The sequence below is a fragment of the Mauremys mutica genome, chromosome 16 (genome assembly GCF_020497125.1).
Source record: "Mauremys mutica isolate MM-2020 ecotype Southern chromosome 16, ASM2049712v1, whole genome shotgun sequence".
Taxonomy (NCBI): Eukaryota; Metazoa; Chordata; order Testudines; family Geoemydidae; genus Mauremys; species Mauremys mutica.
Genome location: NC_059087.1, coordinates 25,446,491 through 25,473,444, shown reverse-complemented (window position 1 = coordinate 25,473,444; position 26,954 = coordinate 25,446,491). Strand labels below are relative to the sequence as shown.

Here is a 26,954-nt window from a genome sequence, read left to right as displayed (position 1 = left end):
GTTCCTAGAGGGTAAGATATTACATAATCTATTTATTAGTATTTTCAGATTTAAATGAATGTAGTTGTTGCCTTCTGATGCTTGGTGAAAGTTGTCACACAATAATAGTGTCATCAGTCTTCAAGTGTTCAAAACTTCAAGGACTTCTAAACATTAGCAAACACCCTTAAGTCAATGAGTTAATGATAGAGTAAGTGATAACACTACGTTTGGCAGGATGTGCAACTGGGAGTCCTGACAAATCTAATTAATTGTACATCAGGGGGACTTAGCTTATCCTTATATGCTGTGCCAATAATGAGTGTGTAATGAGAAAAGGAGCTTAAACATGACTGGGATTTCACTAATAGGTCGCCAAATCCTGGTTAACCCAACCTTCATATATAATTATTTAAGTTCAGATGTTTGACATGTTTGTATCAAGAAACCATTTAAAACATGGACATTCAGGTTGAGATAACCATGTAAAGAAACAGCAAAGAATCCTGTGGCACCTTATAGACTAACAGACGTTTTGCAGCATGAGCTTTCGTGGGTGAATACCCACTTCTTCGGATGCAAGTCATGCATCCGAAGAAGTGGGTATTCACCCACGAAAGCTCATGCTGCAAAACGTCTGTTAGTCTATAAGGTGCCACAGGATTCTTTGCTGCTTCTACAGAACCAGACTAACACGGCTACCCCTCTGATACTTGACACCATGTAAAGAAAAATCATGTAAAAGAAAAAAATTAGTGAAGCAACAGATTGAAATAAAAACAACTATGGATCCATAGAATAGCTATAGAAATTTATAACAATGCCTTCTTCTAAACGAGTTGCTATTTAAATAGGTAAGTTTTGAGATCATTCTTTTATATTTTAAACTGTTTCATTTATTAAAATGTTCATATTTTTACAATAATTTTAATACTTATGTTTATGATCTATGCATACTATGGTCTATGCCTACAGGTAAACATCCCTCAGGTTGTAAATGGCTGTGTATTTTCTACGTACAATCATTACTGGTGTCACCAAATAAAAACACACAATTATTAGAGACTGCTTAAAAACAATCCAAAAAAATCAGAAGACATTTATCATGTTTATTTAGATTTGTGGGAAATATAAAAAGGTGCCTATCTAAACACCATAGAACTTCTGACACGTGTTAAAAATGCAAACCAACAAGAGTAAAAGCAGTCACTTCCCTCAAACAGAAATGTGTGAAAATGACAGTCCATTCCAGACACTGATCGCAGCTCAAAATACATCCACCCCAACTTTCAGTTCCCCCTTGCCTCTACAAAAGCGTAGAAAGGAGATGGGATTTACAGAATTCCCTATAGATGGATTTAGACCATTTCAGAACAAGGTGCCTCATGTAAAACAATCTGTCAGCGGCTCCTTTTCTATTAAACTAACTCCATTAAACTTGAATACCTCCACTGACTTCCATTGCAGCAGCATGGCACAGAGAAAAGAGGCAATCTCTCAAAGAGCCACACCCTAAAGCCATTTTGGACTTTGTAGGTCAAAATGGCACCTTAAACTCCTCTCAGAAATCTACAGGTAACCATCACACATCATGATGCAAAAAAGAAATTCCACTTAACAATTAAGTCACCAGCTTCCAAGTTTGAGATGTAGCATCATGCAGAATGTATTGCAATAGTCTAATATCAAAGTTACAAATGCACAAATTATATTAGCAAGGTTCATATCCAAAATCTCATATCCATTAGCCAATGGAGGAAGAGGGGGAAGTGTCCTGGTCATTGCTGCTGCAATCTCTAATGGCAGCAAGGACCCAAAAGTATGCCCAAGATCACTAAATTGAGTAAGAAACAGTGGGTTTTGTGCCCATCCTATAACCTTCATTTCTGTTTTATCTGAATTGGGCTTTAGCCAGCTGGCACTTGTGGATCAGATCAAATGGAAATATGCAGCATATTGAAAACACTGCATCCCTATGTCATCTTACCCTGCTAGTTACCCCATATATGGAAACAAGATGGGCAACAAAATAGGAAGAACCCCAGAGGTCAAAGAGCAATTTCTCCAAAGCACTCTTAAGACTAGATGGATTTTTCAACTACACTTTTTTTCCCTCCTCCAGAAAACACTGATTCATTGAAACCAAAAATTTTGTTAAGAAGGTTTCTCAGATCCAAGATGGAATTTTTGGTTAAAAACAAAGGGACAGGGAGAGAGACCTACCCCAGAATAGACAACAGATCTGAGGCATCTTGCTACTACTAGAGTTGTCTTCCCACAATCTTCTCAATACTCTTAACCAAAAATGTAAGATGAAAGACTAGGTGACAGATGTTCTCAATCTGACCAACTAATTATTATAATAATAATTATTATTATTTTAAGCAATAGCCTCAAAATAGCTTCCTTTACAGATCAAAGCACCATGCTAGGCAGGCACTGACAATTTCTGCCAACAGTAGATTTAGTTCTTCCCCCTCTCTCCCACCAGCCTTCACCAGTCAGTCAGAATACAGATATAGGCGTGCCTGTGGGCTGTGGCACAAATATTTCCAACACTTCTAGGACCTCAATGAGAGTCATTACCGGTTACTCCAACATCATTTCTCTTGCTTCCGTTGTTGCAGGCAATTCAATTAAATCACAGTAACCTGTGTAGATCAAACAAGGGAAAAGGGATCCTAGGGATCATTGTAGCAACAATCTTGAAGACAAAAGATCAGTCCTACTAACTCAGATGTCAACATGGCAGTATACTGAATGCTATGAAAATGCTATATAATGAAAATGCTATATAAAAGATAGATATTATGATTATCTTTTGAAGAGAAGAGGCAACACTTTCTCACAAGACTCCAGGTATATGTCTATATGGATGTTTATGTTACTAGTATTGACACCATATCAGAGCTTTGTAATATATCAAATGCCCTGGATGGGTCTTGACGGTTTGAGGTTTGCTTGTTTTTTCTTTTTGTTTTTTAAATAAATGGAAGTACTATAATAGGGTCTCTCTGCTACATTTATATTTTTGAAACAATAGTTTTTCATTTAACTAACAATAAAAGACATACTTTTCAGAAAACAAATTCTTTTTTGATTTAATCAACCATTTTAATCAGAAAAATATATATATTCATATTACAAATTTAAATATTTACATCCATATTCCATCATGATGTTTTGTCTCAAAATGCTATCTACTTCAACTGGAATTCTATACAGAGATTCCTGAAACTTAATGTGAACAGAGCAACCAAAGATAATTGATTGGCTGGATCTGAAATTCTTAAAAGATTGTGGGGGAAAATACCCACTAAGCTATAAAGAGTATTTCCAAATAATCTGAAGAGAACTTCCTTTCACCACAGTAAATATGTCAATATCTACAACATCTGCTTTTGCTGATGTCAAAGTCTGATGTCACTTATATTTTTTTTATTTCTTATGTCAAAATATGAATGCTGACTGCATTCTTCTAGCCACATTATCCAATATTCCAGAGGAATGAATCTGCTCAGCTGGGCTTGAAACACTTCCCTGCAGGCTTCCCTGCCTATTATGTGCAACCAATCGGAAAGTCCTTCCTCTTTCAATGTGACATGTTAAGATCACAAAATGTGTTGCTTCTGCTTCTGCTACAAGAGTTGCAATTCAAGATCCAATAGTGCAGGGAACAAACTGTATTCTCTTGGGTAGAGTGTAGGCTTTCAAGCAAAGCAAACTATATACAGAATAAGCACTGCAATAGCAGAACTGCTGAGGCCTGAATAAATATAAACCTTTAGCTATCTGGGGACACAAGGAAGAGCAGAAGACATACAACACTGATAGCTTCGTGATTGAAATTGACAATTTAAAAGTAGGATTCTGTTTACAGGATTTTTTAAAATTAAGACAACATACATTTGGATAAAACTGCTAGTCTAAATTATTTTTTTAAAATACACTATTCAAATAAAATAGGTTTGAGTTAACTGTTACCACTATTTATAATACTCAATGTCTGCAAATAATAACTTCTTTCTGTTGTCAATTTTGTCTTTGTCTATTTAGCAAATACATTTTTTTCTGTATTTCTAATGGAACTGTAGATTATTGCTCTCAACATAAACTTTATAGTTCAATAAATAATATGTATAATCAAAAGCATGTTCCCTTTCAGTTTAAAATGAGTTTTAAGGAAGGCCAAATCTTGGGACTAAACTATTTGAAAGTGTGACTTTACATGAAAAATTGGTATTTTAACTACATGCCAATGTTCAAATTCCAAGTTAAATTAATCATGCTGACAGTAATTAAAAAACAAAACATTTTAAATAAAAAACACAAACAAAAACAAAAAAACAGCATGCATTAGATATTATAAAACCAATTTGGTTTTTATTTTTTCTTTATTTTTTCCTACTGTCTCTCAGTTTTCTAAGACATCTAGAATTACAAAAAGACACAAGATCACAGTAAATAGAACAACTTGATCAAACAGCATGTTACATATTCTAGTTCTCTTTCCATGTATAGTTTGTTGGGGGAGAACAGACATTTGAACTTATAACTGTACAGACTCTGATTCTGCTACTTGGTGCACACAGACGTACAACTGTGCAGAGACTTCAATTTGGGGTCCCCTCAGACACCTTGCAATAATAAGGTCATGGAGCAGAGCATGGATTCAAATTATTACTACGGCATTATGCTGGTTAGTAGTTCTGAATATTTAGAAGATCAAAGTAAATAGGAAAGTTTAATAATTAATTCCCAGAGAGCTATCTAAAGGGTAGTAAAAAAGGGAAGATTAAAAAAAGCCCTTCACCTTTAGCCTATTAGAGTTTGCCAAGTTAAAAGCACAGAGTAAGTCTATGCTGGGTACTGTAGCAGCCATTCAGAGTGGCTGCTACATCTGTTGAAAATAAGCCTCAAGAGGGACCTGGCTTTTCAGAATCCCAAACCTCAAAGTTAAAAAAACATATGGCTGGGAATATAGTCTCCTTCTAACCCTAAATATAGAACCATAATTTTGTGAAGAAAAATATCCATGATTTAAACATTCTCATTCTCTCTCAGTATTACACAATATTTCTGTCACATTTGTTTTGACCATCCAGGAATGGCAGGGATTAAAATAAGCATTTCTTCTGATTTAAAATGACTGTTTTTAAAGTTACATTAATTTTCTCTCTCTCTCCCCAGTCCTTTTACCCATAATTGGCCTGCATTAGACAAACATAAAAATCCAGATCATGTCCAAGAAAACACGTTCCTGTAATACTGAAGATTTAGCTCTTTCACATACACCTCTACCCCAATATAATGCTGTCCTCAGGAGCCAAAAAATCTTGCCGTGTTATAGGTAAAACCGTGTTATAGCGAACTTGCTTTGATCCGCCGGAGCGCGCAGTCCCCCCTCCCCAGGAGAGTTGCTTTACCACGTTATATCCAAATTTGTGTTATATCGGGTTGCGTTACATCAGAGTAGAGGTGTAGTTGTACTTTTAATGAACTTTCAAAATTAAATGATCTTACAATTTTAAGTGGCTAATCACTTTTGTTCACTCCTTTTGTTCAAGGAAATGTCAACAGTTTTTTGCAGCTCCTGTCTCACATTTCACATTGGTCACTTTTAAAAAGTCAATATTTGCCAACAGTTGCCAACCTGTGCTACCAGCTCTATCAAAATATTTCCCTATACTTGAACTAGGAAATAACTGCTACCTCAAGTACTGTGGAGTGATAATCTGATAAACACTGACTTTTCAATGGTGGCCACTATCTATGAAGAAATAGAAATTGTGATCCACTGAATGGCCTTCTACATCTCTGTACAGAATTTGTAATTGATAAAATACTTCCTTTCTTCATAAATGACAAACAGAAGAACCAATTATTCTACAGATTTTTCCCCATCTCTTTCAGTTTCTCTGTCTTCTCTACTATCTTCTGACCTCAGACAATACTTCTATGACAGCCCAGAATTGAACCATAAAATACTTAACCTTGGGTCCTCTTCCATAAAGTATCCACCAGGCTGTGTTACACACCCTCCCTTTTGTTCCCTTTAGAGGAACAAATTAGAGCTCTCAATTAATCACAGTTAACTCAAGCAATTAACTCAAAACAAATTAACTCAATTAAAAAAATTAATTGTGATTAATTGTAGTTTTAATCATATTGTTAAACTAATAGGATACCAACTTAAATTTATAATATTTTTTCCAAATATATTGATTTAAGTTACAACACCGAATACGAAGTGTACAGTGCTCACTCTATATTATTTTTATTACAAATATTTGCACTGTAAAAAAGATAAAAGAAAATAAAAAGTATTTTTCAATTCACCTCATACAAGTACTGTAGTGCAATCTCTTTATTGTGAAAATGTTATATACAACTTACAAATGTGGATTTGTAGGCTCTAAAGCAGGGATCGGCAACCTTTCAGAAGGGGTGTGCCGAGTCTTCATTTATTCATTCTAATTTAAGGTTTCGTGTACCGGTAATACATTTTAATGTTTTTAGAAGGTCTCTTTCTGTAAGTCTATAATACATAACTAAACTATTGTTGTATGTAAAGTAAATAAGGTTTTTCAAATGTTTAAGAATGTTTAAAATGTTTAATTTAAAATTAAATTAAAATGCAGGACCCGGGCAGTGTGAGCGGCACTGAAAGTCAGCTCGCGTGCTGCCTTTGGCACGCGTGCCATAGGTTGCCTACCCCACTCTAAAGTTTTACATTCTTTTGGAGTGCAGTTATGTAGAAAAAAATAATTCTACGTTTGTACGTCGCACTTTCACAATAGATTGCACTACAGTACTTGTATGTGGTGAACTGAAAAAATACTATTTCTTTTGTTTATCTTTTGTACAGTGTAAATATTTGTAACCAAAAATAATAATATAAAGTGAGTACTGTACACTTTGTATTCTGTGTTGTAACTGAAATCAATATAAAATAAAAGCTGTGTTATCCGGCACTTTACCAACCGGAAAGCTCTAGAAACCGGCATTTATTTACTTATTACAGTGCATGCATTTTGAGGGTACGTGGGATTCCCCCAAACAGTGTATGGACTGAGAATGACCATCAGAGATGGTGATGGCATCTCTGAACATTGTGCATCTCTTGAAACCTGGTGAACCAGGCATTTTTAGGGTCATAACTCTGAGGTAAAGACATTTGGGGGCGAGAGAGGCAAGGTACTAATGAAAACTTATCTAAATAAGCAAAAAACTAGCTGCTACAACTTTGTCTAAGGAAAAGGCTATGAAGAAGCAAAAAGTAGTGGGACTGCTAGACTCAGTTTCAAGTCGGGGATGGCAGAGAAGGAACTGGGGAGTCTGAGCCACGCATGCGCTGCTGAAGCACTGGTGACATGCAAGGCAGGCACCATGCGGGCACTGCTGCGAAAATCTCTGATTTTCCACCTTGACCTGGAGTGGAGCACCCACAGGGACATCTCTTGAAGAAGGAGGATGGTGGTCAGAGATAGGGGAAAAGGGAGAATATAACACATCGTGTGGATAGGCCTCTTTCCACGCGCCGTAAGATGTTGCACACAGGGCATCTCACCTTTATTATTTGCACATAATTAAACAATTCTCTAGAAATCCTGAGTGTTTTTCAATGGGATAGTCAAATGTTAAGGTTTTGTGTTTTTTTTTTTTAAACTTAGGTTACTGGGTTTAAGAAGTGAGCCCTTACATTTCAAGGAGCTGGAATAATCTCAACAGTGACTAGCAAACCTTTTATGTTTGGTAGAATACTTAATTCTGTAAGGAAAGCTCAGCCCACCTTTGTTGGAAGCTGCTAGTGATCCAATATCTTAGGCCAAATGTACATATAAACTCATCCGAAAAAGGGGTCGGTGGTGGTACCTAATCAATGATGAAAAGAGTCCTTCAAACTATTTTGTTGAGTTTATAATTGGATTCCCTTAACTAAAGCATAGTGATGCTTTTAACTGGAGTTGGCTGAGCTGCCACCCAGTATAGGCTCAGCTCAAGTTAGCACAACTCCTCAGTTGCTAAGACAATCACCCTGTGCTGCTAACAAAATAATTCTGTGGTGCTTTCGTGATGTTCCATAGTGTGGCCTCTCTCACTTGAGCTAGGAAGAGTTAATTGGAGAGTAGAAAACCCAAGTTAACTCTGCAGTAAAGTCAGACTTTGAGATGGAAGGGTTAAGCTCAACACATACCTGTACCAACAGAAATTACTGGCAAAACTGGCTATAAAAAAAACTTTATCTCTAGGCGGCAGGGAAGGCAGAGTGAGATAGAAAGAGATCAGTTAATATGGTGAATAATGATAAGAACCTACATAGAGAACAGACACAGAGTGGATTTAAAGTAAAGGGACAGTCCTTAAAGACCAGGAGTTGTATGCCTTGATCCATACTGAATAAAAGTAATAATGAAGATTTGGAATTTGTGCATAGTGGTAGGTTTACATTCATTATTATTAATCATACACATAAAACATTGTAGAAAGAAATTGATAAGCCACCTTAACTCATCACTGAAATGCAGTCACCTCTGAGATGAAAAGTGTCAGCTAGTTAAATAGCTTACAGCAATAAAGTATAATAGTTTTAGGACAGGAAATAAAGAATATAGTTTTCACCCAGAACAGCAGGAGTAGTTTATGTAAACAAAATGTAACTACCCAATTTGAAATTTAACCAGCACACCAGAATTTACATTTCTACTCTTCCTCCCAAAAAATGCCCAGGCATTTTTAACAGTATAAGTAATCAGGAACTCTGTTCCCAACCTCATCTAAAATGAGGCCAAGTATCCTCCAGGACTATTTTGGGAAATAGATTCAATACTGATACACTGCGAAAAGTAACACCTCATGAATCATAGACATCACTTAAGTAAGCATCTAGATGTTCCTTGGAGGATTCCTATTCATGATTGTTCCCAAAAAACCATGGGGTGGAGGAACAATTTCCAAAGATACACAAATAGAAGCAGTTCTTAAGGTTTTTGAAATCTTAATGATCTTGGCATTTGTCAAAACCCCTATTTTGATGTTCGCAAAACAATACATATAACCAACAGCCAAACCTGGCCTATCCAAGTACTGCCCCAGCTCAGCTCCCCTTGATGAAATCTCACAGGATTACAGCAAAATGTGGTATGTCTGCAGGCATATATATTAAGACAACTAAGACACAGAATATGCAATAAGATTCCAGATATGTCACTCTGGGTATGTCTACACTGCAATTAAAAACCAGCAGCTGGCCCATGCCAGCTAACTCAGGCTCACGGGGCTCAGGCTATGGGGCTGTTCAGTTGCGGTGTAGATGGTCGGGCTCAGGCTGCAGTCCAAGCTCTGGGACCCATCCACTTTGCAGCCCAAGTGTCTACACAGCAATTAAACAGCCCCTTAGTCCAAGCCCCACGAGCCTGAGTCAGCTGGCACAGGCCAAACAAGGGTGTCTTACTGCAGAGTAGACATATCCTCTGAGTGTCACTCTGAAGTCTAAATGTCTGAGTCAGTGGGAAGCAATGGAAGCAGCTAGCTATAGGTATGGCTGGGCTCTTTTTGTTCGGAATACCACCAGGTTCAATCATCAGTAGGTTACGAAGTCTATTACTACCCAATTTAAGTTCTGAGCCATTTATGGATTACATCCGTGCAGGGTACACTGTCTTGTTACCATCCAATTTTTAAACTCTCAGCCATTTTTGCCTTTTTTACACAAAACTTAAGGAATTACACCCATGTGACAGCAAGGGCTTTCAGCTATTGGTATCTCATAAAGATACATTCCATATGCCCTCAACAGTTTTGATGTCTTTTCTATATTTTATTAAAGGCACATAGGCTGCCACAGTTAACTGCAAATGGTAATTGCAGTTCCCCTTATAAAGTGTTTTATGGGGACTGTAGCCACAACTACCAACTCAAGAGTTTTCTGATGTCTGTGTATTTTTAAGCAACATCAGAACAATTTAACTACTTAAATAGCTGCTTAGTGTGTACAATAATTTGCCAAATTTATAAAGTGCCAAGAAAATAAATATTTCATTTTACTTGTCTACAGTAAAACTTTGCAGTGACAATTGATTCTTTAATATTTGATAAATATTTGGCCAACTCTTAGTTATCTGATGTGTCAGATATCTGAACTGTTCTTTCAACTGAAGTTATAAACTCCTTGGGAACTGGACTGTAACTCCCTCTATGTTTTTTACAGCACTAAAACCAGTCATTACATTTAACATATTATAAAATAGGATTTTTTTAAATCACATTTTAAATAATATTTAAAAACACTAGAATTTCTAAAAAAGCTGGGGGAGAGCTATCAAGCTGCCAGTATTTAGAAAAGAAATTCAATTAAATATTTAACAACAGGAAAAAAAGTGTACGCATAACAGTACACTATAATGCACACCATATTACTTAGATACAAGACATCACCGATAGCATAATATTTTCCTATAATGATTAGCTTTATACCAGGACGGTAAGGCAAAACAGGATTGCTGAATTACAACCACGACCAATGAGATGATTCTGAGAAAACGGGGCAATTAAGCCCATTCTATGGATGTAAATTATATTATTGCAGATAATATTAAAATTTCAATGGGTTTGGTAGTACGCTCCACTAGAAGCCATATTACAGATAAACAAAGCGATAATATATGCACACTTACACTTTCAAACATAGAAACTAATAGGGCAGAGAAAAATGTTTATGTAATATGCAAATTTATACTGAATTCCACATACAGTAATACTTTATTATTTATGAAATTCTCTGTGCACAACACAATTCAAAACTGTTACAATTCCAAATTCATCACCTTTAGGATACTTTTGAAAGTATTTCTTTCCATATACTTTGCTAAAACTGGGGGGAGGGGGGAAATGACAACTTGTTTTCGGGTAAGAGTGTGTGTGTGTGTGTGTGTGTGTGTGTGTGTGTGTGTGTGTCTCTGTGTGTGTGTGTGTGTGTACACTTTTGAAAATATTGTACAAAATAAAAAATATATTCTAACAAATACTAAAAAAAAAAAATCCAATGTTTAAACTGACCAATATATGGAGGACAAATCATAAAACAGACTGCACACAGAACATTTGTCTAGCTAAGGCCATGTCCACATGAGAAGGTTTTTTCAGTAAAATCAAAAGTATGAATTTAAACTGATATAAGGCCTTGGTCTACACACAAAAAAATGTGTTCAATATAACCTATGGTGCAAACTTAAACCTATGTAGTTAGAATGGTATAACCGCCTATTCAGATACTCTTATTCCAGTGTAAAGAGTGGTGATGAGCGGGTTTGTTTCTGCTTTGTTTTGTTTATATCTCTTGGGAAGGGGCTTAAATTATACTGAAAAAGGCCACTCTTATAGCAGAATAAGAGTGTTAACATGGGAGGTTATACCGGTATAACCAATAAAACTTTGCCATGCAGACAAGGCCTGTCTTATAAAAAAGAAAAACCTTTAGACTCTTCCAGGTTCCCTTTTATGAAGGAGGTGAATAAAGATAAGCAACAGACTCATTTTTTTCACACTAACCCAGGAAACAGATTCTGTAACAAAGCTTGTCTGAAGTTAATATTTTTATCTATCTATCTATATATCTCTATGGATGTCTTCCCCCGTCTCCTCTCCACCTCTGCCTGCCCCGTCCTTCCCCCATGCTCCTGTTTATAAAAAATGAGAATGTAAGTAATATTTAACAAATGTATACTATATATCTATTACAATAAATACTAATATTACTACTAATAATAATGGTAGCCCTAGAGAACCAAAAGATTCTGCATTTCTGAAACTCTAATGAGTGGTGGCTGGGAAGTATCCAAAATAAGAGAGGGTGCTGTTATAAGCAATTAAGATACCATCCTCCACCCCTCTGCACCTGAACATTATTTCTGACATTCCTTACCCCTCTAAAAGATAATTTCTGATCTCCCAAATAAATTCAGTCAATCAGCTGAATAATTTGAGATACTTCCTCCTCCTGAATAAATTCTGCTTTCCACCCAGCCCCAAATAGGTCCTCTGCTATAACATCTTCCACTGTTCCCATGGCTCCTCCTGAAAATACGCAGACAATTCCCCTTTGCTTATCTGCTCCTTTTCCCTCCCTCACAAGGTCATAGATGTCCTTTGCTCTCCCTTTTATTTTCTTCAACAGATCACGAGCTCCCATGCACTTCCTTTCACCCCTCCTCACCAGTTCACAAACCCCCCATCCTTTCCCTTTCACACCATTCACAAGGTCAGAGGCCTCTATCTCCTCTCTTTTTAATCTCACCTTATTACAAATTCACAGCCCCCCATTTACTGTCTCCTTGAAATCACCCACTAGCCACATTCTCATACCCTCGCGCGCTCTCGCTCTCACTCTCTCACACACACACACACACACACACACACACACACACACCTGCTGTCTCATCATACACACACACACGCACACACCCCTACCTACTGCTGATTCCAGAGGTGGAGCTCTACACATAACATTTAAGTCAACCTAACTACATTGCTCAGGGCAGTAAAAAAAATTTATCCTTAGCAACGTTTGGAGGTCGACCTAACTCCTACTTTAGCTGCAGCTAGATCAACAGAATTTTTCCATCAATCTAGCTGCCAACTCTTGGAGGTAGAAAAAATCCCTTCGGTCGATCTGGGAAGCATCTACACTACAGTGGCACAGCTGCAATGACGTAGCTGTGTCACTGTATTGTGGATATACCTTAACATTGCTAGGACTCTTTGGACTTCCCTGATTCTGCCCCAAAGAGAACTGAAAAAGCATGTGCAGCCCTCAGAGTACTTTCTCCTTGGGGCTACACCTGCATCAGCTGATCTCCTCCCTGGCTGCATTCTATGGCCTTGTCTTCACAGGGAAAAAAGTGTGTTTTTAACATGCATTAGCTCCTCCCTGCCCTAAACTCTACATTGACCCGCTAACACACATTAAAACTACAACTTGCCTTAACTAACTTTTATTAAAATTCTAGTGTAGACAACACATGCTAGCTAATACATGTTAAAAACGCATCTTTTTCCTTGTGAAGACATGGTCTATGGTGTTGCTCTGCTGAAATGACTGGACCCTGCCAGTTGGCTCCCTCCCTCCGATGCACTCCATTCATTTATCTAAGATAGAATTTTTTAAAAAAGTTTGTAGCCTGGAACAAACAGGAGTATCCACACTAGCCAAATGCTTAACTTCACTTGAGTTGATTGGCAATCAATTAATTTACTCGGGAGGTAGAAAACTCTTGTCTTCTAGACATAATATATGCAGTACTGAAGGGCCAGAATCTGCCAGGGACCCTGTATAATTAAGGTGGCATACTGACATAAAACAACTGTCCAAAAATACCTGTACATTCATAAAGACTGATTGTAACAACTTACTTGTATATTTATGTGCAAATATTTATCACAATAATGATCATTCTTTTCTTCTGGGCAGGGACCTAATCTTCACACCTGTCTATAAAGTTGTCAGTAAAATGTTGGCATTATACAAATAATAAAAAATAATAATTCAATATAATTTCAGTTCATATTATTTTTCCTGTGACATGCTCCAGAGTTTGAAAGTATGCATATTTCTATATGTACGTGTATAACTGTGTGCATAGTATGTAAATACATACATATACACACATTGATTTACTTAGAAGCAGCAAAGAATCCTGTGGCACCTTATAGACTAACAGACGTTTTGCAGCATGAGCTTTCGTGGGTGAATACCCACTTCTTTGCTGCTTCTACAGAACCAGACTAACACGGCTACCCCTCTGATGATTGATTTACTTAGTGTAATAGTGCATGTTATATACATGTATAAGACTAACAGTACTGACAACAGCTAACCATAGGATCAGTTCAGAGATTCCCAGTCCAGAAAGGACCATTGTGAACATCAAGTCTGACCTCCTCAATAATACAGGCCACAGAACCTCCCCAAAATAATTCCTAGGGTATCGTTGAGAAAAACATCCAGTCTTGATTTAAAAATTGCCAGTGGAGGAGAATCCACCACAACCCTTGGTAAATTTTTCCAATCATCAATTACGCTCACTGTTTAAAACTGGTGCCTCATTTCCAGTTTGAATTTGTCAAGCCTCAACTTCCAGTCACTGGTTTCCCATATACTTTTCTCTGACAGATTAAAGAGTATTGTGGAGTGATAATCTGACCCTTGGCCTACATTATTCGTTCCTAGACATATATATTTACATGTAATCATTTTCAAAGGCATATTATTTGCTTGCACAGTTTACTAAGTGATCCAGATCACTCTGAATTAACGACCTGTTCTCTTCATTATTTAATAGTCCCCTCAATTTTTGTGTTATCTGCAGACTTTATCAGTGATGATTTTATATTTTCTTCTAGGTCATTCAGAAAAATAATAAATAGTATAGGGGCAAGAACCAATCCCTCCAGGGCCTCACTAGAAACACATCCCTCAATAATGATTCCCCATTTACAATTAAATTTTGAGACTAATCAATTAGACAGCTTTTAATCCAATTAATGTGTGCTATGTTAATTTTATACCATTCTAGTTTTTTAATCAAAATGTCATATGATACCAAGTCAAATGCCTTACTGAAGGCTAAGTACCATTATTCATTCATAAGCCAATTTTTCTTTTTTTTAGTAAAAAAGGGAAGCACCAGAGAAGGGGGTTGGCTTATGAACGGGTATAGAGAGGAAGAGGTGGGATACAGCCCCTCCCCACAACAGAGGGAAGAAGGAGAAGCAGCACAGCCAGAAGGGAAGAGGCATGGCCCAAGTCTCTCCGCTTCTGGCCACACTGCTCTCCCCCCAGCCTCTGAAGTAGTTGCATCTCCAGGGCTGGCAGGCTGCACACATGCCACTCGGCCCCGCCCCCCAGAGCAGGCTGTGGCTGTGCCACCCGGGTGCCGGAGCACACTGCAGCCATGCCGCCCGGCCCAGTTCGCTGGAGCATGCTGCGGCCGCACCGCCCAGTCTGGCCCGCTGGAGCAGGCTGCGGACGCGCTGCCCAGCCTGCCAGAGCAACTCCAGCCATGCCAGAGACATCCTCCCCTGGCCCTCCCCAGATAAGGTGGGAAAGGATGGGATGGGGAGAGTGTGGGGGTCCCGGGCTAGGGGTGGGGTCATGTGGAGGGTAGTCACAGGGGTTACTCCCCTGACCCCCAGCTTTTCTCCGCCAAAAAATTTCCCCACCAGTTGCTGTCCCGAACCATCAGGGTAAGCAGTTGGCACGCCAGGACACTTTGTTTACTTAGGTTTACCTCCGTGCCTGCAGACTCTCGAGGTAAAGAAACCATCTCGGCCCACCAGCGGCTTATCCTCATGGCCCAGGAGCCAAAGTTTGCTGACCCCTGAATTATAGGGTCGGCTTATGAACGGGTCATAAAAAATTTCAATTTTTACTTATCAATCTTGGGGGGGAGAGGGGACCGGCTTATAAACGAACTGGCTTATGATCGAGTATATATGGTATGTTAAATCAACACTATTGCCTTTATCAACCAAGAAAGATATCAAGTTGGTTTGACAGGATCTATTTCCAGAAACCCACGTTGATTGGCATTAATTATATTACTGTCCTTTAATTCTTTATTAATTGAGTCCCACATCAGCCACTCCATTATCTTACCCAGGATCGATGTCAGACTGACAGGCCTATAATTACCCACGTCATCCCATTTACCCTTTTAACATATTGGCACAGTATTAGCTTTTTTATAGAACCATATATATGTAGGGCTGGAAAGGACTTCAAGAAGCCACCAAGTCCAGCCTCCCTGTACAAACCTAAACTTAAACCCCGACCATCCCTGACAGTTGTTTATTCTAACGGTTCTTAAAAACCTACAACAGGGATTCCACAACCTCCTTTGGAAGCCTATTCCCGAACTTATCTACCCTTAGAGTTAGAAAGCTTTTTCCTAATATCTAACCTAAATCTCCTAATCTAAACAATTGATCACAGTCCTCTTTATAACAGCCCATAACATGTCTGAAGACTGTTATCCTCATAAGTCCTCTTTTCTCAAAACTAAAGATTCCCAGTTTTTTTAACCTTTCCTCATAAGTCAGATTTTCTACTGTGCCCAGAACCGGACACAGTACTCCAGCTGAGGTCTTGCACATGCCGAGTAGATTGGGAGAATTACCCCCTGTGTTTTACATACAACACTCCTATTAATACATCCCAGAATGATATTAGACTTGTCTGCAACAGCATCACATTGTTGAGTCGTATTCAATTTGTGATCCTGCTATAACCCCCATGTCTTTTTAGTAGTACTGCTGCTCAGCCATTTATTTCTTGTTTTGTAGTTGTGCATTTGATTTTTCCTTCCTAAGTGAAATATCTGGTACTTATGTTTACTGAATTTCATCTTGTTGATTTCAGACCAAGTCTCAAAATTGTCAAGGTCATTTTGAATTCTAATACTGTCCTCCAAAATGCTTGCAACCCCTCCCATCTTGGTATCATCCACAAATTGTATAAGCATGTTCTCCACTTCATTATCCAAGTCATTAATGAAAATATTGAATAGTACCAGACCCAGAGTGACCCCTGAAGGATCCCACAAGATACAGCCTCCTAGTGTGACAGCGAACCATTGATAACTTCTTTTTCAATACAGTTTTTTGACCAGTTGTGCACCCACCTTATAGTAATTACATCTACACCACATTTCCCTAGGAATGGCAATATACAAAAACCTGTAGGAGAACACTTCAACCTCCCTGGCCACACAATAGCAGATCTTAAGGTGGCCATCCTGCAGCAAAAAAACTTCAGGACCAGACTTCAAAGAGAAACTGCTGAGCTCCAGTTCATCTGCAAATTTGACACCATCAGCTCAGGATTAAACAAAGACTGTGAATGGCTTGCCAACTACAGAACCAGTTTCTCCTCCCTTGTCTGTCACTCAACTGCTAGAACAGGGCCTCATCCTCCCTGATTGAACTAACCTCGTTATCTCTAGCTTGCTTCTTGCTTGCCTATATAAACCTGCCCCTGGAAATTTCCACTACTTGCATCCGAAGAAGTGGGTATTCACCCACGAAAGCTCATGCTGCAAAACGTCTGTTAGTCTATAAGGTGCCACAGGATTCTTTGCTGCTTCCACATTTCCCTAGTTTGCTTATGAGAATGTCATGTGCAACTATGTAAGAAGCCTTACTAAAATCCAAGACAGAACATGTCTACTGCTTCCCCATCACTAGGCCAGTAATCCTGCCAAAGGAAATGAGGTTGGTTTGGCATGATTTGTTCTTGACAAATCAATGTTGGCTATTCCTTATAACTCTATTATTCTCTAGGTCAGGCCTGCACAACTGCCACATTACTCCAAAGAAAACAGCTGAGGGCCGAAACCCTCCGGTCCCGTGGAAACACGCCCCCCCCCCCCCCCAGCATCTCCCGGCCCTGCGGAAACATCCCGCCCCAGCACCGCTCAGCCCTGCAGAAACAAATCCTCCTTCCCCAGTGCCACCTCACCAAAACAGCTGTGGGCCAAAAAGGAAGGTTGGGGGTGGGAAGGTGATACTTGATTTTAAATCAACCAGGGGCTTCCAGCTGAAGAGGTGGCTGGGAGCCCTCAGAGGCAAATTAAAGGGCCTGGGGCTCCGGCAGCTGGGGGAACCCGGAGCTTTGCGGGGCTGGGGCAGGGATTCAAAGGGCCCAGAGCTCCTGCTGCTGAGGGGAGCCCGAGCCCTTTTAATCCCAGCCCCAGCCCGGCCGCTGGAGCCGCGGCCGGGATTCAAAGGACTCTTGGCTGCCCACAGAGTGCCGTGTGCGCGGAATTTAGAATCCTTCCGTGGGCCGCATGTTATGCAGGCCTGCTCTAGGTACTTACAAAGTGATAGTTTAATAATTCGTTCCAGTATCTTTGCCGGTATTGACTGGTTTATAATTCCCTGGGTCCTCTTTGTCCCCCTTCTTCCAGACTTCTGGAACTTCCCCAGTGTTCCAAGACTTCTTGACAAGCAACACTAATGGTCCAGCTAGCTCCTTCACCAGCTTTTTCAAGACTCTTGTATGCAAGTTATACAGACCTGCTGATTTTAAAATGTTTAACTTTAATAGCTGCTGTTCTGCTGTTTAATACCCTCCTAAGATACTACTGGAATGGAAAGAGTGTTATCATATGATATGACTACATCATCTGTTTTTCCCCCAAATACAGAACAAAAATATTTATTTGCCTGTATGTGCCTTTTCTGCATTATTATTGATAATTCTACCGTTTACATCTAGTAATGGACCAATACCACTGTTAAGATTCTTTTTACTCCTAATATTCTTTAAAATCTTCTTATTGTCCTTAACTCTGCTGGCAATAGATTTTTCCTTGTGTCCCAATGCTTCCCTTATCAATTTTCTACATTTCCTAGCGTCTGTTTTATATTCATCACTATCAACTTCCGTTCCTTCCATTTGTTAAATCACATCAGTTTTTAACCAACACAGCCTTCTTCCTTGATTTTGGCTTTTTAGGGCATATAGTAAAGTGTACTTAATTGGGAATTGTTTATCACTCACATTTTATGATTACATTCTTTATCCCAGCTGATTTGGCTCATAATTGTTTTCAGCTTTCTGAAAGTGGTCATGATCACTTGTTTCTAAGCTACCATACATTTTTAGTTGTGATGCAATATTTATGAGGTTTTTTTTAGTGTTGGCACCATAAGACTTCTAGCATGTGTCACTCAAATTAATGTCCCTCATAATCACACAGCTCTGTTTTCCTACACATTATAGATAGGTGCATAAGAAGGCAGTCATCCTGTTCCCTAGTGTGATTTATTGGTATCTAACAGCCACCACCTAATACTCCATATTGTGCTTTATGAGTTAGGACATTGGTCCATAAGCATTCAAGATCATTTTCCTCCAAGTTCTCAGTGACTCACAAACAGATAATGTCATTTTGACATAGAGTGCCATTTCCCCTTCCCTTTTCCCCACTCAGTTATTCCTAAACAGGTTATAACCATTGATTGGAATGTTAAAATAAATGGTTATAACCTGTTTAGGAAGCATCGAGTAGGGAAAAAGGGAAGGGGGAATGGCACTCTGTGTCAAAAATGGCATTACCTGTGAATCATCCCGCCAGGTTTCAGTAATACCAACTAGACTGAAATTCATGCTCAGAAATGAGCGAACCCTCCTATTCCTCTTGTCACCCAGGCTCCTAACATTGGCATATAGGTAATTAAGGGTTAATAGGCTTCATGCTACTGACACCCCACTCAGAGTGCCAGTGCACCTCAATCCTGATTTATAACACTTTCCATTCTAATTCTGATTCAGTTTTGATCAGAGACTGCTAGCTGTGCCAGATGCTTTAGTGATGTGGATCGATGCTCACCAGGAAATAGCATGAGACTGTCAAGTACATTTCATTTGTGCACTAAGTGAGAATTTTAAATTTGGTTCTCCAGAGGTGAAATGCTCATACATTAACCCACTAAATAACAAATAATGCTAATACTGTTCTTCTCTCTGTTCAGAGAGAAATTCACAAGCCAGAACAAAATGTTTTCAATTTAGGAAAGTAGATAAATACATCTTTAATTATTGTGCTAATCTTACAAGATGGTACAAAACACTATTGTTTTAGGCTACCTTGTTAACACACTGTCCTTTGCAAAAACAACCAGCTGCAATAATATGCTGTAATCAGAATGTAAAAGATCACTGGTTGGAAAGCAATAGTGTAAGAGGGTAAAATACCTCAAACTAACAAAACAAATATATCATGTGCAACAAATTAATCCTATAGGTCTGGTAAAGCCTTGCCAAGTGGCTTGTGCATGTAAATCATGTGAAAATCAAATCTTGAAGTAGTTACAAAAGCTACAATTCTTCAAAGCAGATACACTTAAAAATCTATACCTTATTTCACACCACTGTAATTTTGGGATTAGAGTAAATCTTTGGAAACAATACCTGTTCATGGCTATCTAAAATCTACTTTATAACAGGCACCAAAACACAGACACAGTTCAAAGCCAGAGAAAATCTGTGGAAATGAAAGATTATATAAACATCACTTTCCAGCCCAAATTAGCAAAACTAACATGATCTCAACATCTACTGAAATATCGCCATGCAGCTACTTGAAAGAAAAAAGCTTCTTTTACCAAAAAAAGAGATTGCAGGCAGAGCAGAGGGAAGGAACCACAACCTAAAGAAAACGAGCACACTATCAGAACTTGAACAATAACATTGACATTATTCCAGAGACCTCATAGTACTTGCTAAAAGGCATTTCCTTACCTTTTGTTAACAGGCTTCTCATCCTTCTCATAAGGCCTGATGAACCATTTTCCAATTCTTATGAAGTTTTTATCCATCAGGCATCTACAAAATAATTAAAATATCAATTACTTATTACAATTTAAATGTTAATTCAGTAAATTCTTAAGACATTAAATTAAATTCAAGTTCTTAGCATTCACCTTCAAAGCTCTCCACAACTCTGCCCCTTCCAATTTACCTGCTTCGGTCTCTACATATCACAATCCACCTGCCATCAGTAATGCCAGTCTTGATTCTGTATTTAACTGCTTCTCCTCCACAGTCTTTGCACTTGCTTCTACACTCCCTGAACTGATCCACCATTCTCTACTTCAAGCCTCTCTTGTACCATAATGCTTATAAGAATTAGTCAGTGAATAATGACTAAGTTCATAGAAAGTCAGAGTCAAAGATAGCTGATATTTATAAAAAAAAGTTATATGATTATATCCCTCTCCCACATCCTTTTTACATTACTTCTCTCATTAAACTGTAAACTCTTCAGGGTAGGGACTGTGTCTTCCCATATGTTTAGAATGTGCATATCACAGTGTGAACAATAATGGAATACAAATAAACAGTGATGACATTAATTTACTAATGAATCCGTTTTCCTTCACATGACTCATGTTATTATGAATTATGGTTTTGAAACTTATGATGACATATCACTCATGAATTTAAAGCAAATTATACTGTCTACTATACAATATTGTTAGTTGCTAGCAATATTTACATTTCTAACAATATAATAATTACTGTTTTGAGCAATGTACATGGCCGAAACAATGGGTCTCTCTCAACAAGACACACTTTCTTTCCACAATGGCAAGTTTCTTCAGGAATTTTCCTAGTTCCCTGAATTACCTGTTTTTCTCTGCTCACAACAGATGCACACTATCTCCCTACAGAATCCACAGACTATGGCTCTAAAAGCTTAATGCAGGAAGCATGCAGCGCACTCTAACAAATTAGAATAGAGGTCCCCAAACTTCTGACCTCCGAACTGCGGAAGCAAAAAAAAGCCGCCAGGACTGTGTCGCCCCAATAATGGACGTGCTTCCTCCACTGGTGCCTGGAGCCGGACCTGCTGGGAGTCTATGCAGTTTTATTATGCTGTTCAAACATGGTTTGCAGGGGGATAAAACAAAGTGCCTGGATACACTGGCCAAAGGAAACATGATAGAAATCTGCTATCAATATTTATTTTTAAAAGAAGAAAACATATCTTTCCAGGTGAGATCTGAAAAATGGTTATGCCTTTTCAGAAGAGATCTGTCTAAACACATCCGTTGCTAGCAGAGTTTAAACTATAGTATGGAGAAGGCTTAAGGACAAGACAAGTTGAAAGAACAAATATGGCCCACCCAACCTCCAAGAAGCAGATGGGTTTCCCCAATTCACTCCATATCTAACCCAGGTTTTATTTGCTAGATGGAAGATCTGGTCTTATACTCTCCTTCACTTTAAATTTTTCACTAATTTTCTTCTACAACAGTGGCTAAAGAGTACCCAAAGTACACACTACTCCTGGGGGAATTCTGTGGCCCTGCGGGGGCATAGAATTAATATTTTCTGCAGATTTCTTGGCTTCCCCACAGCAAAATGTTGCTGCATCCTGGATTTAGAGGTGAAGGGCTGTATGAAGCAGGCTCTACTATCCCTGAGGCTGAGCAGAAATGTAACAACTAAGAGCATGTCTTTGGTTGTGTAGTTGCAGCACCAGCGCTGGGAGAGCACTCTCCCAACACTACAAAAAAACCCACCTCCACGAGGGGAGTAGCTACCAGCCCTGTCTACACTGCCACATAACAGCGCTGAAACTTGCAGAGCTCAGGGGTGTGTTTTTTCACCCCCCTGAGCGAGAAAGTTGCAGCGAGGTAGACCAGGCCTAAGGAGGCAGGCTGCTAATGTTCCGATTGTTAGTTAATTGTTCCCATTCTTAATCAATTAAAGCTCCTTTAGCTTGCCAGAGTGGCGTAAAGGAGCCTTATAAATGACAGGTTTCAGAGTGGTAGCCGTGTTAGTCTGTATCAGCAAAAAGAACGAGGAGTAGTTGTGGCATCTTAGAGACTAAGAAATGTATTTGAGCATAAGCTTTCATGGGCTAAAGCTGAATTTTCCACTGCATGCATCCAATGAAGTGGGCTTTAGCCCACGAAAGCTTATGCTCAAATAAATTTGTTAGTCTCTAAGGTACCACAAGTACTACTCCTCCTTTTTGTAAATGACAGTAACCGAATCCTCAGCTAGGAAGGTCTATGTGCTTTCTTGCTTTTTTTCCTGTGCCAGAGAGGCACAATGGGGTTAGATTACAGCTCAGGATCTATTTTACTTATCCATTAAAAAAAAAATGCAGGACAATGATTAGCAAAACTGTATGACTTTCATGTGTGAAAGTCTGAGCAATTTAAAGTGACATTCTACTTTGCAGAACAACAAACACCAAAATAAAAGTAATGTAATTTTAATGAAAATCCAGGATTATAACTGGAATGCAGGATATTGGTTACCAAGTATTTGTAACTTAATTTTCATGTGTTTAGGAAATGCTGAACAGTTATTGTGATTTTTTTTGCTGTATGGTAGTTTTAAAAAATTACCAAAATAAATGAAAGTGGTGTGATTATACTGCATTATTTTGACAAATAAAATACACAGAATTTTGCAATTTTGGGCACAGAATTCCCCCAGGAGTAACATACTGTCCCTCCAGTGCATGTGTTGGTCCTGCTTTGAGCAGGGAGTTGAACTAGATGACCTCCTGAGGTCTCTTCCAACCCTAATATTCTATGATTCTATCTAACATGGTCTCATGCAATACTGCCGTATGAAAATACACTCTGCACAGCCTCCATGGCACAAAGGAACAACCAAGGCAAACAGAGAATAGCAGAAAATCTAAAATAAGTGTCTGAGACTTTAGGCAGCACAATACATAAGCAAAAGGAGGCAGCTTCAGCCCAGACACTTAATTTAGAATAGCTGCATGACCCATAAGCCAAAAGTGTATCTTTAGGGTTCTACTTGGAGAACATACTGACAACAGTTCCTTCTCTTTTAAACCAAAGAGACTTCAGCTCAAGAACTGTGACATGGGGAGCCAGGCTGTTTCACAAATAGGCAGGTATTAGGTCTATATCAACACCTTAAACTTAACCTGGCAACTAAACAAGCACAGACTGCAAAGTACTTCGGTCATGCTTATGGCAAAAACTGTACACTTAAGCCAGGGTTTATGCTAGAGACGTTTTGCTGGTATAGCTACACATGTATAATTATACAGGCAAACAATCCCAGCGCAATGACAAAAGTGTATTTTTGCCAGTACAGATGTTCCCTGAGCAAAATAAGCTATAGTGGCAAAAACACTTAGCCTAGTATAACTGTGTCTACAGTAGAGCTTTTACTGGTATAGAAATTTCAATCAAATTACACACACACACACACCCCAACCACTACCATCTGGTACAATTGCTTTAATCTCCATGATGATTTAACATTTAAGGTATAGCCCTATGCAAAACACAGCACAGTCATCTAATTTAGCAGTTACAAAGGCATATATTGCAGTAGAAAGAGGAACATCTGGCCAAAGTGATCCCTTCTTCTCAGCAAAAGGTAGATGAAAAAGAATGTCTTGATTACAACTGCTGTATAATCACCTAGCAGCAACTGGGGAATCTAATTTTGACATAGAGACTCCTTGGCAAAGAGTCCCCTGTTCTTTGCAAAGAATTCTCATCTCAAACCTGACACACACACTCCACCGAACACATCTTACAGGCTATTTATCCATAAACAGTAACGTGAGATATCTACAGAAAGCGCATAACTTGTCAAGATTCATAATCATCTTGAGATGTATGTACAGGTAATAATTAAGGAATAATGTATTTATAATGAAAGTATGTTTTATGTACTTGGAGTAAAAATTAGCCACCAGGGGATAATATGTCTGAGTGATGACCCATTCACCCGACTCTGTTCAACTGGTGATGCAATGCAAAGCTCATTTGATTGGCCTTGGTCAACCCCAAGATTTTCAATGGAAAACCATCAGACACAAGTGCAAACATTTGAAACCTCCTAAAGATAAAAAAGGAATGTTACAGTAAGAAAGGGGGTTTGCCCTGTCCATGAATAGAAACAAAAGGCTGTTTCACTTTCAGTATAACACAGAGGAGGGAAAAATCCTTTCATGGAGGAGGCATCTTGAGGCGCAAGTTGTTCTTATGAAAAATTGGATGTTGGTTCCTGTGAAGCCAGCCAGCTCTGCAACAGACTGAACTCCGGCAAGCAGTGGGGGGCGGGACCTACTTTATTATACAGGGAAAGAAACTATTAATACAGAGAGAGCAAGGTTCACATTTTATGATTTTGTTTTGCATTGTAACCATTTTTTTTCACCACACTCATGTTTCTAGTGGAATCTCTCTCCCTTCTCAAATAAACTTGCTTTTATTTTATTACAAGTGCTGTGTGTTATAGGAGTGGTGATTTAAGGAAAAACTGGTAAACTGGGGTATACTGTACCTTTGGAGGCATAAGATCTGGTTTGTCACAGATATCCCAGTGTCAGGGCCTGGATATCTAGGGCCTGGTCTACACTACGTATTTATACCGAATTTAGCAGCGTTAAACCGAATTAACCCTGCACCCGTCCACACAACACAGCCCTTTATTTCGATATAAAGGGCTCTTAATATCGATATCTGTACTCCTCCCCGACGAGGGGAGTAGCGCTGAAATTGATATTGCCATATCGGATTAGGGTTAGAGTGGCCGCAATTCGATGGTATTGGCCTCCGGGCGCTATCCCACAGTGCACCATTGTGACCGCTCTGGACAGCAATCTGAACTCGGATGCACTGGCCAGGTAGACAGGAAAAGCCCCACGAACTTTTGAATTTCACTTCCTGTTTGCCCAGCATGGAGCGCTGATCAGCATGGACTGTACGGTAGATACCGGATCTGATCGCTAGTAGTGGTCCCTTGGGTCACATGGCCAGAGATCACTGGAGCACAAGGTGGCTATGGCAGCTCTATGCCAGCCAGGGATTCCTCTGTACAAAGAGAATCCCTAGCTACGCTATTAAGGAAATGTTATGCTCCCCTTCATACTGCCTCAAGATGCAAAGAGGATTTAATGATGACTGAAAATCTGATCCTTAGAATCCAAAGGATTCTACCTGGGGTCAAAACTTGGGCAATATCCTTTAAAAAAATTAGATGTTTTCCTTTTATAGAATCAGAAAAATTTTTATTTCATTTTCTACAACAACACTGCAAACAAAATTCAGGCTAGAGAGATTATTTTTTAAGAGTTGAAATATAAAATTATAGAAACAGCGTCTGATCTGACGGTTAGGGTTTAGTAAAGCAGCACTAGATGGTCATTCTGAGGAGGAGCCCTTACATTCGGGGTGGGCAAACTTTTTGGCCCGAGGGCCACATTGGGGTGGGGAAATTGCATGCAGGGCCATGAATGTAGGGCTGGGGCAGGAGGTTGGGGTGCGGAAGGGAGTGCGGTGTGCAGGAAGGGGCTCAGGGCAAGGGGTTGGGGTTGGGGTGCAGGAAGGGGCTCAGGGCAAGGGGCTGGGGTGCAAGAAGGGGCTCGGCAGGGAGTTGGGGTGCAGGAAGGGGTGCAGAGTGCGGGAGGGGGCTCAGGGCAGGGGGTTGGGGTGCAGGGAGGGGTTCAGGGTGTGGGCTCTGGCCCAGTGCCACTTACCCAGAGCAGCTCCGAGGTGGCAGTGACACTCGGAGGGGCTAAGGCAGGCTCCCTGCCTGCCCTGGCCCCATGCCATTCCAGAAATGGCCGGCACCATGCCCCTGTGGCCCCTGGGGGGTGGGGGTGGGGCAGAGGGCTCCAGGCACTGCCCTCGCCTGTGGGTACCTCCCCCGAAGCTCCCATTGGCCGTAGTTTGCTCACCCCTGCCTTACATCCTACCACGTGAAAGACCCATAAATTAAAGACTCCCTGAGTAAAAAACTGACAATAGATCATGCTGGCCTTGAAAGAGCAGTTATAATGTATCAATAAACTGTATTTTAAGGACCTCTGAGGGGGAAAAAAAAGTCCCAAGAGGAGTCATTATAGTCTCAGTTGAACAAAATGATTTCACTGGTTCTGTCAATTAATTCAAAAGAAGTTACACTTTTAAAATCAATTTCTTATACATTAACTTATTCCAAAAAGTTACAGACTATGTAAAAATATCAGTAGGAGTCAGATTTAAAACTTAGAGAATCCAATTTAGCTTCGTAGTTAACTAACGAAGTTGTGCTAGATATTGCAAGTTGCCTTAAAACAGTGTAGGATCCTACATATCATATCTGTTGTTATCTACAGACAAAACAGAACTAGTGGGAGGTACAATGAAAAGTTTTACGTTTGAATTTTCTAACTCTTGTCTGAACGGAATCCAGTTCTATGTTTAAAATTATTATAAGCAGAATGATGGAATACAAAACGGCAATTAAAAAAATTCTTAGTTCAGTTCTATTTATATATCTTGTTAATCAATGGACTCTGAACTGGCTAACTAACACTAGACGTTGTATAGTAACTGAAGGGCTGAATGCATGCATGCAAACACTACCTCAAGAGCATTATGAAAATGAAATTAGTATTAGGTCTACTACGTGGAAG

General features: G+C 39.3%; 1 protein-coding gene across 1 annotated transcript in view; it reads right to left on the bottom strand.

Annotated features, from left to right (window-relative positions):
* The window catches only part of MED13L (mediator complex subunit 13L), a 395,410-nt gene that overhangs the window by 171,581 nt on the left and 196,875 nt on the right, over window positions 1-26,954 (bottom strand). The window contains exon 4 of the mRNA XM_044990575.1: window positions 20,282-20,365. Within this exon, the coding sequence (XP_044846510.1) occupies window positions 20,282-20,365 (84 nt within the window). The remainder of the gene's footprint in view (window positions 1-20,281; window positions 20,366-26,954) is intronic.